Source organism: Protomyctophum parallelum (assembly GCF_964188405.1).
Source record: "Protomyctophum parallelum genome assembly, chromosome: 12".
Lineage (NCBI taxonomy): Eukaryota > Metazoa > Chordata > Actinopteri > Myctophiformes > Myctophidae > Protomyctophum > Protomyctophum parallelum.
In genome coordinates, this window is record NC_139712.1 from 14659518 (window position 1) to 14678887 (window position 19370).

The window sequence follows — 19370 nt, forward strand, 5'->3', positions numbered from 1 at the left end:
GAGAGATGCCCTCTCACTGCCTCATCTATCATCTATGTGCCCTTAAGCAAGGTAAGGTGACGCCTGTCTAAACCCTCAGCCCAGGAGTGTTTAATGACAAACCCCTGGTAGTACCGCGTCCTCTGTTTAAGTGTCTACTGATTGAGTATAAAGCGTTCTGCTGTTGACGGAGAGCTTGCGTGCTCGGCATATTTTCAGAAGTCCACCGGTGTCCTCCGTTCACCTCGTCAGTTGAACAGATGCTTGTGGCCAGTGCTGGCCAACTGTGCCAACTGCCGCTCCTCAGATAAGATGAGGCTTTTATCCAGCCATAAAGAGGACATTGGGACGCCGGAGCAGCCTTTAGCGGTATAACGGATATAGACAAGACCACCACTTGGAATGAAAACAGCACAGGAAGACATATGTTAATTCTCTATCATTTATTTGTGGGTTTTATGCGGTACGTTGATCCTTCTATTAATCCTCTCATTTTGCTCTTCTGCTCTCCTGTCATCCCAAACCACATCTCCTCTCCATCCTCTCTTCTTCCCTCTCTCCATTACTCGTTCCTCTCCTCCTCCTCCTCTCACCTCCTCTTCATATTTCACCCTGCGCCTTCCTCCTCCTCCTCCTCCTCCTCCTCCTCCTCTCTCAGCTGGCGTTGGTGACATGGAGGGAGTGTTTATTCAGACCCCTCAACAAGCAGGTGAGTGGAACTCGATCTCACAGACACGCACGCGGTGATGCCGTCTAGCTAGCTGATCTGAGAGCAGATAATTAACCACTGAAACCCTATATACCTTGTTGTACAATGAATAGCGAAAATAGCAACTTCTACAAGCTCAGCTCACGATGCTTCTTCTTCATTCTGCGGGCTTCTAGTAGGTCGGCTGTTGACATGGAATTTGCTTCAATTTTTGACCAATGTTTTCCTATTATGACATGCCCAGAATAGAGGGTATGCGCGTGACATCATCGTTCCTGGAAGTTATGCGGGAACGCCCACTGAGTGGCAAAAACTACTTTCTGGCCTTGACGGCCCATACATCCAAACAGAAAAGTCCTGTCTGATTGCATTAAACTCACCAACATTGCAGCTGTACGAAAAGCTTGAATTATCCTCTTTCTATCTGTTGTTGTTTCATAAAAATCCACCATAGAAACGTTATGAGCTACTTTCTATCAAGAAATTTGATTGTGCATTTGAGTGTGTCAGAGTGTCGGAGTTTGGAAGAGCTTGTTTTCAATAACACAACATTTTGCTGCCTCCTGCATTATGTGACATTTAGAAAAAGAACGCAGGACGGTTGAGTGATTTCCAACGAGCGCTTCCAAACTCCCAACACTCCATGCTGCTCAATGTTTTGCCACTCAGTCTAGATGAAGGGGGCGTGTCCTGATGGGAACATCATGCATGTGCATACTCTCTATATAGCGTCGCAGTCCCTCCCCCTTTCAGAACGGCGAGTGGCCCAGGAAATGAAATGCAATGCATTTTGACCATAGCCGTTTCTTTAAGTATTTATTTAAAGACGGTTACGCCGCGGACAAAGCCAACTCGGATCGTGACAAATCATGACAATGAACACAATATTTTGGGCCGATCAAATCATTAGAAAGAAGAAAATAAAGGCAGGAGACAAGACTATTTGTTTTGTTTTTCTTCTTATAAATTATTTGATCGGCCCAAAATATTGTGTTCATTGTCATGTTTTGTCACGATTCGAGTTGGCTTTGTCCGCGGCGTAACCGTCTTTAAATAAATACTTAAAGAAACGTCTATGGTCAAAATGCATAGCTTTTCATTTCCTGGGCCACTTGCCGTTCTGAAAGGGGGAGGGACTGCGACGCTCTATAGGGATGATGGGGTTCATTGATAAAAAACATACAGTGATGATCAAAGCAATGATATCTCTCTGTCTCTCTCTGTCTCCCTCTCTCTGTCTGTCTCTCTCTGTCTCTCTCTCTGTCTCTCTCTCTGTCTCTCTCTCTCTCTCTCTCTCTCTCTCTCTCTCTCTCTCTCTCTCTCTCTCTCTCTCTCAGGTAACAAATGCAGTGCTGAAGCTAATAGAGAGGGAGAGGAACGGAGAGACCATCAACACTAGACTCATCAGTGGCGTGGTTCAGTCTTATGGTACGTTAACTAACCTCTCCATGATGACCTGTGTACTGTACGTTTCCACTGAGACTGTAGTGTCAATTCATCATGATCATGTCATGTTACTGTATTTATGGACAGGGTTTCTAGTTATGTCTGACAAATGGGTCATGTGCTTTTCAATATATCTTATTATATTATATATATATTTGAGGGAGAGGGAGAAAAAAAGTGCTGCTGTATGAGAAACAAACCTACTGTGACTGTCAAATGTGTCTTCAGTGTTTGGGTGATTAACTGAAATGGATTATTATTTTGAGTCCTGCTTAGTACGAGTAAAAAAAACTTTTGTAAAACTTTTGATAATAAAATACTTTGAAACATAGTTTTTTTTTGTCCAGCTCATGAATGTAGCCTGTGATAGTGTGATTAGTGAGTAACAAGTAAGAAGAAAACAAAAACAATCTTAACCCATGGTGCATGAATGCCCCACCACTATTGTGTCGGGTGGGTCCATCGTAGATTGATGATGAACCCACCCGACACAATAGTGGTGGTCCCCAGGCTGCTCCTAGTCAGAATGGTGGTCCCTGGGTCAAAACCAGTTGAAAATCCCTGACTTAGGAAATCAATAGCATTTCTAGCATTTAAGTTATAGTCGGTGAAAAGCAAGTGCAGACAAAGACGCTTTTCTCTTGGTGGTTGGCGGTGTTGCTCAGTTCATTTCCTGGGGCAATGAGCTCAGTGGAAAGCGTGTGCATGGATTAAAGTTCTCAGACGCCACTAGTGATTTCAGTCATTTGGATTCCATAGAAGCAAAGCATGTCTCATATGGAAGCATGTTGCACACATGAAAGCTACTGTATGGACTATGGAAGCATGTAGCTCACAAGCATGAAGCATGTAGCTCAGAAAATAGCCGATCTACAAGCTCACAACACGTCACACTGCGACGTGTTGTGAGCTTTTAGATCGGCCTTTTTCATTAGTAGTTTTAAGATTAAAGGGTATTTTAAGTTGTTAACCTAGCAGTAGAATACATGTTCAGAAGCATCTTCCCTAAACACAAATGGTGTTGGAAATGCCGCAAAGGGTAAATCCCCAAACTGTGATTTATTTCTTCAACCGGTTGGATCTGTATGTAGAACAGAAGGAACATAGCTTTAGAACGATTATTATACCTAAACATGATTCAATTCAATTTGAGCCATGAGATTTTATTGAGCTTTATTCCATTTTAACCTGAGATCAGATTCTAAAAATGTCTTCTACATCCTGACAGTTTTCTGAAAAAGCTATGTTTCTATGTCAGCGGTTCTTCGATTTTTCAAAAATAGCAGACCTACAAGCTCGTAGCGCGCCACTCGGTGGCCCGCTATGAGCTTGTAGATCTGCTATTTTTCAATAGCTAAAGCATAAACATAATGCTAACACCAAAAGGGGTTCCCGCCCAAAATGGGTTATTCCATGCGTGTGTGATTCATGGTGCGACTGACCTCTCTCTCTCCAGTCGAGCTGGGTCTGAACGAGGAGGACGCGTTCGCCAAAGGCCCCACGCTGTCCGTTTACAAGGAGTATTTTGAGTGTCAGTTCCTCACCGACACGGAGCGCTTCTACACGCGAGAGAGCACAGAGTTCCTACTACAGAACCCCGTCACAGAGTACATGAAGAAGGTACGCCATTACACACGCCTACTATTGAATATTACTATTGCTGCTTGCATTATAGCTGTCACTACTAGCTTTTACTACTGCTATTAGTATTACTACTAGGGATGTCCCGGGATCGTGTTTTTACTACTAGTATTACTACAGCGATTAGTGCTGTTTATGACTTCTTGCACTATTACTGACTGTTGGTGCTGTCCCTAATGCTATCTATGTATGAGTGTGTGTGCATGCTCGTTTGTCTGTCTGTGTATGTGTGTGGCTCTGTATTGGCGGCTGTGGCTCAGGAGGTAGAGCAGGTCTTCCAATGATCCATGGGTCGGCGGTTCGAATCCCGGCTCCTCCTGTCCACATGTCGAAGTGTCCTTGGGCAAGTCACTGAACCCTACATTGCCTCCAATGAGTCGGTCGGTGTAAGCTTGCCACCATTGGTGTGGGAAGTGAGGACGCTGGCATCGACTGCTTCACCTCCCAATGTATGAATGAATGAACCATTGTAAAGCGCTTTGAGCACTTGGAAAAGCGCTATAAAAATGCAATTCATTATTATTATTATTGCCCGTGTGCGTGTATGTAGGCTGAGGCTCGTCTGCTAGAGGAACAGCGCCGCGTTCAGGTCTACCTCCACGAGTCCACTCAGGACGAACTGGCCCGCAAGTGTGAACAGGTTCTCATAGAGAAACATCTGGAGATCTTCCACACTGAGTTCCAGAACCTTCTGGACGCTGACAAGAATGAAGGTAGGGTCTCCTCCGTTGATTCATTCATCAATTTTAATAACTTTTATTTATAAATAACAAGTTGTCTAAAGACACAACAGGTAGATCATTTAACCCATTCTGACCTGAGATCAGATTCTCAAAATGTCTTCTACATCCTGACAGTTTTCTGAAAAAGCTATGTTTCTATGTCAGTCGTTCTTCGATTTTTCAAAAATAGCAGACCTACAAGCTCGTAGCGCGCCACTCGGTGGCGCGCTATGAGCTTGTAGATCTGCTATTTTTCAATAGCTAAAGCATAACATAATGCTAACGCCAAAATGGGTTAAGACCATACTGTTACGCAGACCCACCTGCAGACCTCATCAGCAAGTCCTCGGCGACAGTGGCAACAAAATAATTTAAATAAACTACTACAACTGGAAGAAACCTCCTAAAAGGTTTTGCAAGGCAGATTTATTGTGCTTCTACACAGCATCCAGTACCATTGGGTGTACAGTATGATGAGGTAAAAATGATCAGGAAAAAATCGTGAAAATGTGCCTCAAATCTTTGAATATATATTATTAATGAAGATTATTAGTGAAGATTTTAACTCAAATCTTTGGTTCTGGGGAGGTCCCTAGAACAACATATTTTCAGATTTATATTGCATATAATTTTTGGGGTCCTTGACATGAAATACTGAGCACCACAGATACAGAAACATAAGGTTTTTCAGAAAACTGTCAGTATTTTGAAGACATTTTTTTTATCGGGCCTAAATGGGTTAATGACTGCTCCAATTAGACATGCCTGCGTTTGTCCTCCTCTCTGTCAGACCTGGGCAGGATGTACAACCTGGTGTCGCGCATTACAGACGGTCTGGGGGAGCTGAAGAAACTTCTGGAGACTCACATCCACAACCAGGGCCTGGCCGCCATTGAGAAGTGTGGAGAAGCAGCTCTCAACGTATGGACGCCACTGAGACAAAGAACGTCTGATGTTAAAACTAATCCACAAGTCCTCACACAACGGTGTCGCTCAACAACGATGACACAACTTGGATGTCACTTTGACATGTTTTCTTTTCAGTTGAAATTGCTCTTTTACATTGTTGTTGAGCATCACAGTTGTGCGATGAAATATGAATGAAAAGTTATGGACGCATATTTTTTATATTTTTATAATTGTTCTGCACAATACTAATTATTGAACAATATACCCATAACCACAGCTATCCAATGTAGCGAAGATAACAAGCTATTTGTAATAGGAATGAGGATTTTCACACTTAAACAACAAAAATGGAAAAGTATATGATGGTATCCGATGAAACCAAAGAGCACTGTTTTGACGGTCTGTCCCAGGACCCTAAGGTTTATGTCCAGACTACGTTGGACGTTCATAAGAAGTACAACGCCCTGGTCATGTCTGCCTTCAACAACGACGCTGGCTTTGTGGCTGCCCTCGACAAGGTCAGTGGCACGCCGTATTCCTCCGTTTGGAGCTTTGTCTGGGTTCTAACATGTCATGGAGTCTGTCTCCAGAAAGGTTTACAAAGACCCGCACACCATCTGAACTTGCAATACGAACACTTAATTTAGGCAACGTTTCGGTCAAAGACATTGTCTCTGTCATTTTTTGCAGTGTTCTGTTGCTAGTCTAATGCGAGTCATTGATACATTTAAATCAAGTATGTCATTTAACCCATTCTGACCTGAGATCAGATTCATACGAGTTTTCCGCTGGACACACACTGGTCTGATTAACCCATTCTGACCTGAGATCAGATTCTAAAAATGTCAGTCGTTCTTCGATTTTTACAAAAATAGCAGACCTACAAGCTCGTATCGCGCCACTCGGTGGCGCGATATGAGCTTGTAGATCTGCTATTTTTCAATAGCTAAAGCATAACATGATGCCAACACCAAAATGGGTGCCCGGTCAGAATGGGTTAAGACATGTGCTACCAAAATGTAAATGCTTGGCTTTGTTCCGTTATAAAATTATACGTTTATTTTTTTACTGATGGCTAAACCTAGAAATCTAGTATTTTACATACTTTTGTACTTCATTACCATGTTTTATCAACATTTTATGATTGAGATATATCAGTTAGATGATTTTTCGGGAAAAGCTAATCGGTTATAAAAGCGAACCTGCTAGATAATTCCTTGTATGAACCTCGCATTGAGTGTTGTTGTCATTCTGTCTCTACAGGCTTGTGGTCGTTTCATTAACAACAATGCAGTCACTAAGATGGCTCAGTCCTCCAGCAAGTCTCCTGAACTACTGGCCAGATACTGTGACTCGCTGCTTAAAAAGAGGTGAGTAGGCTTACCAAACAAAGTCCCAGGCCCCAAACGCTTCTAAATACGTTAATCTGTTCAGTAGTTGGAGCCAATTGAATGGTGGTCGGCGCTACAGTGGAACAATAAAGGGATAGAGATGGACGTTCTGAAAATAATCTCTTAACAAGGAAGTGAATGGGAGGCGAGTTTTAGCGACCACATGGTTTCCTTGTTCCTCGCTTCACTGGTGGCTTGAACGGTGGAAACTTTAATGATTTAATGATGAAAGCAGTCATGTTTTCCAAATGCATTTATTATTGCATTTGTTGAGGTCCTTTATATAGGCAGAAACTAATGGATGTACATTGTGTCTGTCTGTCTGTCCATTTTAGTTCCAAGAACCCAGAGGAGGCAGAACTGGAGGATACACTCAACCAAGTGGTGAGACACTCTGACCTTGACTATTAGTACAAAACAGTACGTCATCTATTCTAGGCAAATAAATACATAGGGATGCTTTGATCTCGCCCCAGTAGTACTCTGTCCTTATGTGACATAGTCTCGCACAAGGGGATCAGCGAATGGCAAACTGCACGGTAGCAAAGCCACTTTTGTAAATATTTAATGAAAATGTAAAATACTGGTTGAAATCAAACCAAAGCGACCAACACTAATATGTTGCATGTGCTTATTGTCATTAGATTAGTTTTTAACTAGGTAGATCTTTGTATAGAAAGGCCTAACCGGGGACAGGGGTCGCAAGTTGGCCTCGGCTAGAAACCCCACATACAATGCAATGCTTTCATGTTTTTCTAACTTGTATTGTCCCTGTTAATAAAACGTGAATACAACTTTTGTGGGTTTTATTTTGTTACCAGATGGTGGTCTTTAAGTACATCGAGGATAAGGATGTGTTCCAGAAGTTCTATGCTAAGATGCTAGCTAAGCGCCTGGTCCACCAGAACAGTGCTAGTGACGACGCCGAGGCTAGCATGATCTCCAAACTAAAGGTCAGGAGAGACACTCACTCACGCATATAGAATACATTCTATACACACACTGACATGAGAACCCCATCTCCGGGTCAAGACAAAATGTTTCAATGAGGGGCAAAGGGTCGCAAAACTGACTTACTGTTGGGACATGTGCAGCCTGCTCAATTAACTCAATCCGGGAGAGTGGCGACGCTTTAAGTTGACGGATCAAGTGGCTGCAGTTCCACTGGAGCTGTGGGGGAAGTTAAGTGAACACGGGGTCATTTGACTTGCCCCAAACAATGAGCAGGACTTGTAGACGCCGGGGCTCCACTGGGCGCGTCTCCATCACAGTCAGGGAATGTTCCCTTTTTAATCAATGAGGGGTGGCTCCACTGCCCGCGTTGCGTTGCGTGACTTAATTAAAATTGCCCCGACGCACGCACGCGTGTTGCGCCCGCTGGAGCCCTGGCATAAGACTGTGCCTTCCTTCTGCCAGCCTTTGCGTGATCACCTAGCTTCGCTGTCCGTGGAGAACGATCCTTACTTCCCAACCACTAATGACCCGTGGAGTGCAAAGGAATGCGTCCGCTATCCATTCGCGAGAGTGCCATGTGAATCGCCATTGTCCGTGGACGGAAGAAGATCAACCGCAATTAACGTTCAACATGGCTGAGCCACTCAAAAACAATACACAAACACTGGACAGTAACGTCTCAGGTGTGGGCAGGTCTAGCATACTGAAAGTGCAATTATCATATGCATGGAATAATTGCTTCATCATGGCTGAACCATTCAAAAACAATGGTACAAAGCATATGGCCAGTAGTAGCATACCAGCGAATGGGTGGTTAAAGCTTAACTGAAAAAGAGAGAACAAACTAGAAAAAGTGCCCTTCTGGGCACAGGTCTCCACCAGGTTATCCACAGATCCGTGCAGTTAGAGGTAAAAACACTTTTCGGCCAGTTATAGCGCCACCTTGAGGCTGAGTTGAAATTGTTCATGTGGCATTTTGTCCTCGGCCTAGTGGGAATGTGGGTGCACAATTTCACGGAAATCACGCGATGTGTTCATGATTTGCAGCATTTTGTTTGAAACTGAGCACTCCTGTGAACTTTGGAAGCCAATCTTAACCAATCAGGATGGAGTGTGAGAAATCTGAAAGACCGGTTTGGTTGAATGGCTCTAGAGAGACTGTGTACCAATTTGCGTGATGTTTGGACAAAATCTGTAGGTGTGCTGTGCAAAAACCTGTTTTGCACAAAGCGGCCTCCTGGTGGCGCTATAACAGGCCGTTCTGGAATGTTTGGGGCAGAGGTTCATCGTTGGCATCCAGGGAGTGTGTGTGCTAAATTTGGCATCGAGCGGGTTAACGGTGGCCGAGATTAGCTGTTCACGGACACACACACACACACACACACACACACACACACACACACACACGGACGGACGGACGGACGGACGGAGTGCAAAACATACTCTCTCCCCATGCCTTCGGCCTGGTGGAGACAACCAGTGAAATTATTCTTAGCTATTTGCAGCTACAAAGAAGTTCTAAGAATAGATGAGAACAAAGGGAAAACGTCAGATAACGGGACAACAACGTCAAAAGTATAAAGAGTGAAATTCTATATTGTTTGTTGATAATTAATACAAGACTGTCTGGCCCCCACCCCTGTCACAACCGCTCTACAATGGATCACAGGTGGGATGATGATGGCGAAGGGATCATGTCCTTGTCCCTGCACTGGTGGCCCATGCTGGACAGCCAGTGCCTAATGGCGTTCACATTTGATTAAATGGTCGCGCCTCCCTCCTAAATACAGTTTTAGACTGCGGAGAAGGGGCACCGTCTCAAGCGAACTTGAGCTACGAGAGAAACCACGAGTGCGCTAAAGCGCAAGTTGCCGGGTCGAATGTTGCGAAGTTCGCTTAGACGACTCAGCCCCTTTCGAGTTATACCGGTATACTTTTTATTTATTTATTTTTACCTCTCGGGGCAATCTCATTTCAATGTCTGAATAGCATCAGGCTTGGCCGTGCCCTTTTTAGGCTAATTTGCGTCCTGCGAAAAGGCCGCCCCCTTTTCATTGAAAATGATGAAAATCCGTCTTTAGAGAAGACACTCAAAACAATAAGCATCGCTGATGCTGCCACGACCAAATTCACAAAATGTCAGTGGAATAGAGTGACGGCTCCCATGAGCTTCCCACAAGCAACTCAATTATTGTATCGCGTCTGGTGTGAATGCACCTTTATGCTCTCCTGGTGAAACTCCTTGTGAAAAAAAGAGTGTCTGGTGTCTGTGTACCAGAAGACGCGCACACATAAAGTTTGGGAGCTACAGGGACCACAGTACACATGTAGGGAATTCACCCATAAGGGATGATTTGGCTAATTCTCCAAACGTTTCTCTATGTGTTGGTCCTTTTCAGCAAGCGTGTGGGTTTGAGTACACGTCCAAACTGCAGAGGATGTTCCAAGATATCGGAGTCAGCAAAGACCTCAACGAACAGTTCAAGAAACACCTGTCCAACTCGGAGCCACTGGATTGTATGTACTGACACGCGTGCACACACACACACAAGGTTTAGGGCCTAACCCATGTTGGTTTTCATAAGACGAATTGTGTTCCCATTCAGTCTCTAATCAATGTGTGTGATAATTTGTCCCAATAATTGGTCTATAATGGTCCACTCGCTCCTGCGCACCCACCCACACAGGCGCGCGCACACACACACACACACACACACACACACACACACACACACACACACACACACACACACACACACACACACACACTTCCTAAAAGCCAGCTGTAGCCAATTAGTTGGATAGATTATAGGACCTCTGAACAATGGTTGATGGGCTGCTGATATATTTTGTGTGTTTGCAGTGGACTTCAGTATCCAGGTTCTGAGCTCTGGATCCTGGCCCTTCCAGCAGTCCTGTACCTTCGCCTTGCCCTCCGAGGTGAGACACACACACACACACACACACACACACACACACACACACACACACGATAACTTGATAACTCTGCTGTCACACGGGTTATGAGCCTGTACCAGACAGTTTAGTGTTGTTCTTATGACCCTCTGACCCTTAAAACATAGTTATTGCATCATCCAAACACAACTAGTCTTTGTATTCTGAGGAGAATAAAGTAGTGATAATAATCCTTCTTTCAATCCTCATCTCTCTTTCTCCTCGTCACATTTCTGTGTGTGTGTGTGCGTGTGTGTGTGTGTGTGTGTGTGCACGCACGCAGTTGGAGCGGAGTTACCAGCGGTTCACAGCGTTCTACGCCAGCAGACACAGTGGGCGTAAACTCACCTGGCTCTACCACCTGTCTAAAGGAGAGTTGGTTACCAACTGCTTTAAGAACAGGTACGTGATGTAATAATGCCACAGTGGCGACGAGCTAGGCCGGGGGTTGGCAATGGCATTGCTTTATAGAGGTGACGGAGAAATAATAATGAACCTTCTTATTATTATTTTGTTTATCATCCTCAAATGTCCTACCCACTGTTGTGTAGCCACGCCCTTGTTTCTGGTCCCACATGGAAGAGGCCGGCCTCCGAAGGTGGTCTGCTCAGGGGCAGTGATGTAAATAGGTTTTCAATGTAATGAAAAACATAGTACACACAGTAGTACAGTAGTGCATCCCGTGGATGCAGAGGTCGTTGTTTTATTGCGTCCCTTAACTATAAACTGCGTTTTGGGATGCAAAATGCACCCTATTTTAATCTCTGCAGGGGGCAGGTGTTTGTGTGTTCGGCACATTGCTCTGGCTCCACACACTGGCATGCTGCATTGTCCCTCAAGCCCCACTTCTTCAGTGCAGTGATGTGGTGTTGTAAAAGTGCGACATCTAGTGGCTGAATGTTGTCTAGTCCTCCTTTAAATGCTGCATTACACTAAATGCAATATTTAAGGTCAAACATTTTGTAAATGTCACTTGGCCCTAAATATGGTTATTTTTATAATTGATCTCAGTGTGTGTGTGTGTGTGTGTGTGTGTGTGTGATATCTTGTGGATCGGGTATTTTCACTACTATGTTTGCAATTATTTTATAAAATGATCCATTTAATTTTTTCGATTACACCTTATTGATTTGTAACCCATTCAGACCTGTCTAACCTATACGTCTTTATACCTTTCAGCATCTATGTCATTTTAGAATGGTTTTTTCAGAAAACTCAAGTTGTTTTTTAGAATGAGCCTCAGGTCTAAGTGTGTGTGTGTGTGTGTGTGTGTGTGTGTGTGTGTGTGTGTTACAGGTACACTCTGCAGGCCTCTACATTCCAGATGGCCATCCTGCTTCAGTACAACGCAGAGGACATGTACACAGTCCAGCAGCTCACTGACAGCACACAGATCAAAACGGTAAGACCTGTCTCTGTCTGTCTGTGTCTCTGTCTCTGTCTGTCTCTTTCTGTCTCTGTCTGTGTCTCTGTCTGTGTCTCTGTCTGTCTCTTTCTGTCTCTGTCTGTCTCTGTCTGTCTGTCTGTCTGTCTGTCTCTCTCTCTCTGTCTGTCTGTCTCTGTCTAATCTTATCCATCAGATCCAAACAGTAAGGTCTGTCTGTCTGTCTGTCTGTCTGTCTGTCTGTCTGTCTGTCTGTCTGTCTGTCTGTCTGTCTGTCTGTCTGTCTGTCTGTCTGTCTGTCTGTCTGTCTGTCTGTCTAATCATATCCATCAGATCAAAACATTTTAAACTGTTTCAGGAAGAAAAACAATTAATTGTTTGTAAAAACCATTAAACCATTTAGAGACCTGAGGACGATTCCACAAATACCTTCTAAATCATGGAAAAACGTTCTGTGTCTCAGTGGTGCTCAACCTTTTTCATGTCAAGATGGACCCCATCTGAAAATATGTTGTTCCAGGAACCCCCCCCCCCCCCCCAGAAGCAAAGATTTTAGTTAGAAACGTTCGCTCTGAAAGAATATGTAGATTTGCGACACATTTTCACGATGTTTCTAAAATAGCAGACCTACAAGCTCGTAGCGCGGCACCGTAGATCTGCTATTTTTCAATGGCTATTAACAGTTTGACTGCGGAAAACGATTTATCAGACTTTTAATCAACCCCCCTTCACTGCCGAGATTGTTGTATTACCTTTAGAGCATACGCTGAATTATTTGGTCTTTTAATCCGCGAAAATCGAGCGAAAAAAGCTTCCTCTGTCTGTTATGAACGATCGTACCACCCGCCATCTTGGTACACCCGGAAGACGCAGCACAGGACCCTCCTCCATGAGGCGTTGAACCCCATTCGTTTACATTGGCCTCAATTTCCCAGAAGCCCTAGCAGCCCACAGCATGTGACGATTTCCGGTTTAATCTCAAAACAGATTCATCTACTCTCTTTCTCCGCGGCGATGACGGATTTTCTTTTTTTTGTTTACATTACGGCGGATTAAACACATAAAACAAAAGGCGCGTATGTCCGATATGGCAGCGACAATAACCTGGAGTAATCCATTCAAAGCACGGAAACTGTTAATAGCTATTTCAAGTATAACATAATACTTTACATCGTTTAGTGTTTAAACTGCTTCTTGTTTGTATTGCAGGACATTCTTGCCCAGGTGTTGCAGATCTTGTTAAAATCCAAGCTGCTGGTGAGTGTGATTGTAGTTTAGTTTTTGTATAAAATATGTGCTCTGTCTTTTAGCACAGTATAGAATGATGTCAGCAATTGCATTACTCTGAATCCTGTAGCCTGCTATATATATTATATATATAAAAATGCACTACTTTGTCTCATTCAATCTGTTCTGATCTACAGACCGTTTTGTCCAAATTTAATTAAACCAATTTAAAAGAATCCAAAAACGTAGCACATCCAAAAATTAAACAAACGGCGGACAAAGTACTCACATTTCCATTTCTTTATTGGCACACAACAAAAAGGAACGCTAAGGAAAGCGTTCCTTTTTGTTGTGTGCCAATAAATAAATGGAAATGTGAGTACTTTGTCCGTGCACCATTGCTGGTGCGCAACCTCTTTTTCTCATTTAATTAAACCAATGTGGAGAATTATAGTCGGGGTCTAAAGGATTTTCAACCCAGAAATTGAAATGTGATCCAATTGTTTTAAGCTACAATCTAATCTTATTTTTAATTCCGAAAAAATACATGTAACAGGGTATCTGCAGGTTTAGTCTGATTTAACTTTTTAATACCTTTATTTATATTTAACATTGTGAGCTTGTAGATCTGTCCAAGCTACAGACCGTGTTGCCAAGTCTGCTCATTATAAGCCACATTGGGCTTATAATTGTCTCCACCAGGCCGAAGGCATGGGGAGAGAGTATGTTTTGCACTCCGTCCGTCCGTCCGTGTGTCCGTGAACAGCTAATCTCGGCCACCGTTAACCCGGTCGATGCCATATTTTGCACACACACTCCCTGGATGCCAACCATGAACCTCTGCCCCAAACTTTCCAGAACGGCCTGTTATAGCGCCACCAGGAGGCCGCTTTGTGCAAAACAAGTTTTTCAATGCCATATTTTGCACACACACTCCCTGGATGCCAACCATGAACCTCTGCCCCAAACTTTCCAGAACGGCCTGTTATAGCGCCACCATGAGGCCGCTTTGTGCAAAACACGTTTTTGCACAGTACACCTACACATTTTGTCCAAACATCACGCAAATTGCTACACAGTCTCTCTAGAGCCATTCAACGAAACGGGTCTTTCAGATTTATCAGACTCCATCCTGATTGGTTAAGATTGGCTTCCAAAGTTCACAGGAGTGCTCAGTTTCAAACAAAATGCTGCAAATCATGAACACATCGCGTGATTTCCGTGAAATTGTGCACCCACATTCCCACTAGGCAGAGGACGAAATGCCACATGAACAATTTCAACTCAGCCTCAAGGTGGCGCTATAACTGGCCAAAAAGTGTTTTTACCTCTAACTGCACGGATCTGTGGATAACCTGGTGGAGACCTGTGCCCGGAAGGGCACTTTTTCTAGTTGGGCTTTGTGGCGAGGACAGACGTACATACGCGCACACACACGCACATGTTTGGTGAATTTCTCTACAGCATGTTCTCCTTTCTCCCACCAGGTCCTGGAGGATGAGAACGCTAACGTGGATGAAGTGGACTTTAAACCAGACACGCTGATCAAACTCTTCCTCGGATACAAAAAGTGAGATTCAACACATTTTCTTACTCTTTACTTTTTCTTAACTCTCTTTTCTTTCACTGACTTTCCACGGCTATATACTGTTAGTATGGACATGTTTTTGAGAGTGTGGGAATTGAAGGATGCCAATTACAGTTCAAAACACTCTGATCTACTTTGACTGTTGTGAGCTTGTAAATTGGCTATTTTGAACTATTTTAATTTTAATGTTTTTGAAATAGTAAAAAATGGCAGTCTCGTTTATTACCTATTTTATGTCCCCCCCCCCCCCCCCCCCCCACCTAGAATAACATTTTGAGATATTAATTGTATTTTCCTCCTAAGTGAAAATATGGTATATATATGTAAAACTGAACCGATGCACACCGAACAGGAGTGTATGCGGAGTGAGTGAGTCAGTATTTTTAGTAAGTGAGTGTTTTTGTCCAAATGCAGTAAGAAATTGCGGGTGAACATCAACGTCCCTATGAAAACGGAACAGAAACAGGAACAGGAGACGACACACAAGAACATCGAAGAGGACCGCAAGCTGCTCATACAGGTGTGTGTTCTTCACTCTGTGTTTCTGGACACTATTAAAATGTATCTTGGAACTCCTGAAGTCTGGTTCAGAGGTCTCACTGTTGTGTTGTGTTCTGTGTGTGTGTGTGTGTGTGTGTGTTCAGGCTGCTATTGTAAGGATCATGAAGATGAGGAAGATGCTGAAACATCAGCAGCTTCTGGCTGAAGTCCTGAACCAGCTGTCCTCCCGTTTCAAACCTCGGGTCCCTGTTATCAAGGTATATACACACACCCCTTCCTGCGTTCAACCCAGAGCCTGTAGACCGATTCAGAAACGGGTCTCATGGATTGCGTTTATAAAACAGAAAGATTGGGTATTGGGTAAGACTGACTCTTACCCAATACCCAATCTTTCTGTTTTATAAACACAAGGCTGCTGTACTTTATACCTCATACTTTGAATGCTTAGTATGAGGTATAAAGTACAGCCTTGTGTTCCTAAAACAGAAAGATTGTGTATTGGGTAAGACTTTATGTATCTTTCAGGACCTTTCACTGCTTTGTCTCAACCATTACTCTATGGCTCTGGTCTCAGCCACCGCGGTAGATATTTTGACATTCGTTTTTTTTTTTTTTTGGGAATGTTGCCACTACTGTTGGAGCAGCCATAAACTACACAGGTTCATCCCAATGTTCTGGGCATCTTTGTAATGTCAGTGTTAGTAAAAAGCAGGTAAAAGAGTAACGTTTGAGGCAGACTAACATCAGTCACTTTTACATTCACTGTAGTAGAAGAGGTGTGGGTTTAAACCGCAGATATGTTGTCTCCGCCTACAGGAAATACGTTGCGACCATGAGACCCGTTTCGGTCTACAGTATACTCACACACCCCTTCTGTGATTTAACCCAGAGCCTATACACACACCCCTTACTGCATTCAACCCAGAGCCCGTCAAGTACCGTAATCATTTTAAACATAGACACATTCCTAGCACGCATCTAGTTTTCAAAGAAAAACTGTTCTCTACTACAACAATTTCACTGAACTACAGTGAACTACATATTTTATATTGATACTGATGTCATATTTAAACTTTAAAGCAACATAAATGCTGTTAATGTTAGAACATGTTTCCAACATCGTTAACGTTGCCACACCACCCAGGCCTTCCTGGTTTTAATCAAGGACTATCTAAAGAGGACGAGAAGCCAAGACCGTACGGTGGACGCCATGTTGCTCCCTGGAAGGAAAGAAACATGCGCAGTTGAGACCAGGAAGTTGTACATGCACAAATGTAGGCATGTACAACTTCCTGGTCTCAACTGCGCATGTTTCTTTCCTTCCAGGGAGCAACATGGCGTCCACCGTACGGTCTTCGCTTCTCGTCCTCTTTAGATAGTCCTTGGTATTAATTACACATCATTCTCTCTCTGCTGTTCATCACCTCTTACATCTTGTCTCTCGTCTCCCTCCATTGGGCAGAAATGCATCGACATCCTGATCGAGAAGGAATACCTGGAGCGAGTGGATGGAGAGAAGGACACATACAGCTACCTGGCCTAAATATCATCCCTTCCCCTACTCTTTTTATTTTATTTTTATGAGTTTTTCTTTTTGTTCTTTCTTCTTTTTAATGTCTGAGTAATAAAGTGTGAATCCCTCTGACGTGATGACGGACATGTTGCTTGCAGCTTATTGAGGGGGTGGTTGTGTGTGCGCGAGGATGTAAACCGAATCAGAACGACAGCCATGGAAGTGACGGGGGCTCAGGGATGAACTATGATCCCCCCATGGAGACCTCCCCTGTCCCACCAGGAGGTCAGGAGAATGACATACTCACCCGTCCTTTTGAGACAAAAGAAAACTTAAGTGGATCTATAGGACTCAAACAGACACCAACCAACACCTCCTGCTGTGTTTTCATAATGTAAATATGAACCAGACACTTGTAAGAAAACGAAAGAGAAAAAAAAACATAACTTCCTCTCAACCTTTGTTGCATAGCGCAAACCTTAATGAATTTAGCCTACAGCCAATGAGGAGGTACTGCATCTTATTTAAAAAAAAGGGGGGTGGGGGAGTGTTACTGCATGCTACAGCCTACCTGCATCATGGCGACAGCGTGGAAAACCAGGAAAGATGGAAAACAAAAGGTGACAGCGCAGAGACTGCCAGCAGAGAGGTGCAGTCCTACAATATTAGACGACCCACTGGAATGAGATGAAAGACATAAGACTGTACTCTGTTTCAACTGTAATTTATGTATGTGACTGAACCCATGCAGGACTCGTGGTGAGTGCTGGTTTGGGTGTTTAAGGGGAGGGTTATGACCCTTATTCCCCTCCATAGACTTGCTGCTGCCTGATCCCAAACTGCCCCGTAACCCCCTCCCCAGTCCCCCAAGCCCACCCCCCCATTTCCCAACCCTGGGCACTTGAACAGACCTGACCAGAACTCTGATAACGGAGCGAGTCAAGAGACCTTGCCCACACTAGCTTTAACTCCATTATCGGTTGAAGTTGAGAAATTGATCGTCTCGTTTTCTGTAGCGGGTCTGTAAAGGGCTTGAGGTCAGTTGGGATCATGCGCGTACAGTATGTCACCTGTATTATTGCTGCAAGGTGGACAACATTTGTACAGTGTGGTTCATTTTCTAAATGTGTGATAATTAAAAAGTAAAGGTTTCTCTATGCTTGCCTCTCCCAGACTGTTTTATTTTTTGGAGGCTGTTTTAAAGCCATTTCTGCTCCAGTAATTAAAAAGCACAGAAAGAGGTTTTGACCTGTAATGTGTACAACTAATGATTAAAGATATTCCAAGCTGCACATACATTACAAATGTATTGGAGTCTCCACCCCCCTTGGACAAGAATAAAAATCTTCCAAGAGAAATACGTATTTTTAATGACAAGTTTGACGGTTATAGTAGCCCAAGTGGTATTTTGGGTGACCATTTTTGTGTAACTTTTTTTCAGAGGATCTTATCTCGGTAGCTGAAAAAGGTTTTGTAATCGAGCTCTCTTAAAGTCTTCCATTTTCAAGATGAGGAACGAGGACACCATGGGAAACTCGGTGAAAACAATTTGGATTGTGTGTCTCTGCAGGCCTCTGGATGTTTGTTCAACCCTCATTTCTGCTCTACATTTGCAATTGTTATGAAAGCCAGGACGCTGTTTAAAAGTCAAGAATTCAAAATCCCTTTCAAGAATGTAGAAGTACCTGTAGAGTAGGCCAATGCATGGTGCTGACAAAACACTCGACCATGGATTGAGTTGGTCGTACCCACGGTTGTCCAGAAACGCCCCAAAAAGGCCTCTGCCCGGGCTCTGGACAGGGCCCCTGCCCAACAAATTAGAATATTTTATGAGACCACTAAACAAATGGTTTTTTAAACGAGAAATGTCGACCATCTGAGAAATATATTATTAATGTATGCAGTCAATACTTGGTCTACTTTTGAACAAATTATTTCATCAATGGGGCGTGGCATGGAGGTAATCTGCCTGTTGTGTTATGGAAGCCCAGGTTTGCTTTGATAACAGCCGTAAATGCATTTGTATTGTTGAATTGTTGTATGTCTCACACCTTCCTCTTGACAATACAACCTAGTCCTATATTCTCTAGGGTTCAGGTCAGGCCATTTTGCTGGTCAGTTAAGCACAATAATACCATGGTCACACCAGTTACTAGTAGTTTTGGCAATGTGGGCAGGTGCCAAATCCAGCTGGAAAGCTACATTTGCATCTCCATGAAGCTTGTCAACATACTGAAGCACAATGTCCTCTAAAAAGATGTCTGTGTTGAAACCATTACGTTTTCACTGTCAGTGGATCAACACCTGCAGATAAATCATCACTGTGTTTTGTCAGTCCAGTCCAGAGTCTCAACACAACCATCTATTATGATATTTTACAGCACCCATGCCTCCGTACATTGACAAGCTTTATGTTGATGCTGATCTTCCTTTTCAGGCAGATCTTCCTTT

General features: G+C 43.5%; 1 protein-coding gene across 1 annotated transcript in view; it reads left to right on the forward strand.

Annotated features, from left to right (window-relative positions):
• The window catches only part of LOC310868084 (cullin-1-like), a 39023-nt gene extending 20947 nt beyond the window's left edge, over nt 1–18076 (forward strand). Inside the window, exons 5-22 of the mRNA XM_083778340.1 lie at nt 638–688; nt 2026–2116; nt 3591–3754; nt 4326–4488; nt 5288–5418; nt 5817–5924; nt 6670–6776; nt 7133–7181; nt 7619–7750; nt 10151–10268; nt 10615–10691; nt 10990–11108; nt 12003–12108; nt 13300–13347; nt 14805–14887; nt 15320–15425; nt 15550–15663; nt 16869–18076. Coding sequence (XP_083634466.1) covers nt 638–688; nt 2026–2116; nt 3591–3754; nt 4326–4488; nt 5288–5418; nt 5817–5924; nt 6670–6776; nt 7133–7181; nt 7619–7750; nt 10151–10268; nt 10615–10691; nt 10990–11108; nt 12003–12108; nt 13300–13347; nt 14805–14887; nt 15320–15425; nt 15550–15663; nt 16869–16949 — 1848 coding nt within the window. The 3' untranslated portion in view covers nt 16950–18076. The remainder of the gene's footprint in view (nt 1–637; nt 689–2025; nt 2117–3590; nt 3755–4325; nt 4489–5287; nt 5419–5816; nt 5925–6669; nt 6777–7132; nt 7182–7618; nt 7751–10150; nt 10269–10614; nt 10692–10989; nt 11109–12002; nt 12109–13299; nt 13348–14804; nt 14888–15319; nt 15426–15549; nt 15664–16868) is intronic.
• Nucleotides 18077–19370: the final 1294 nt, after the last annotated feature.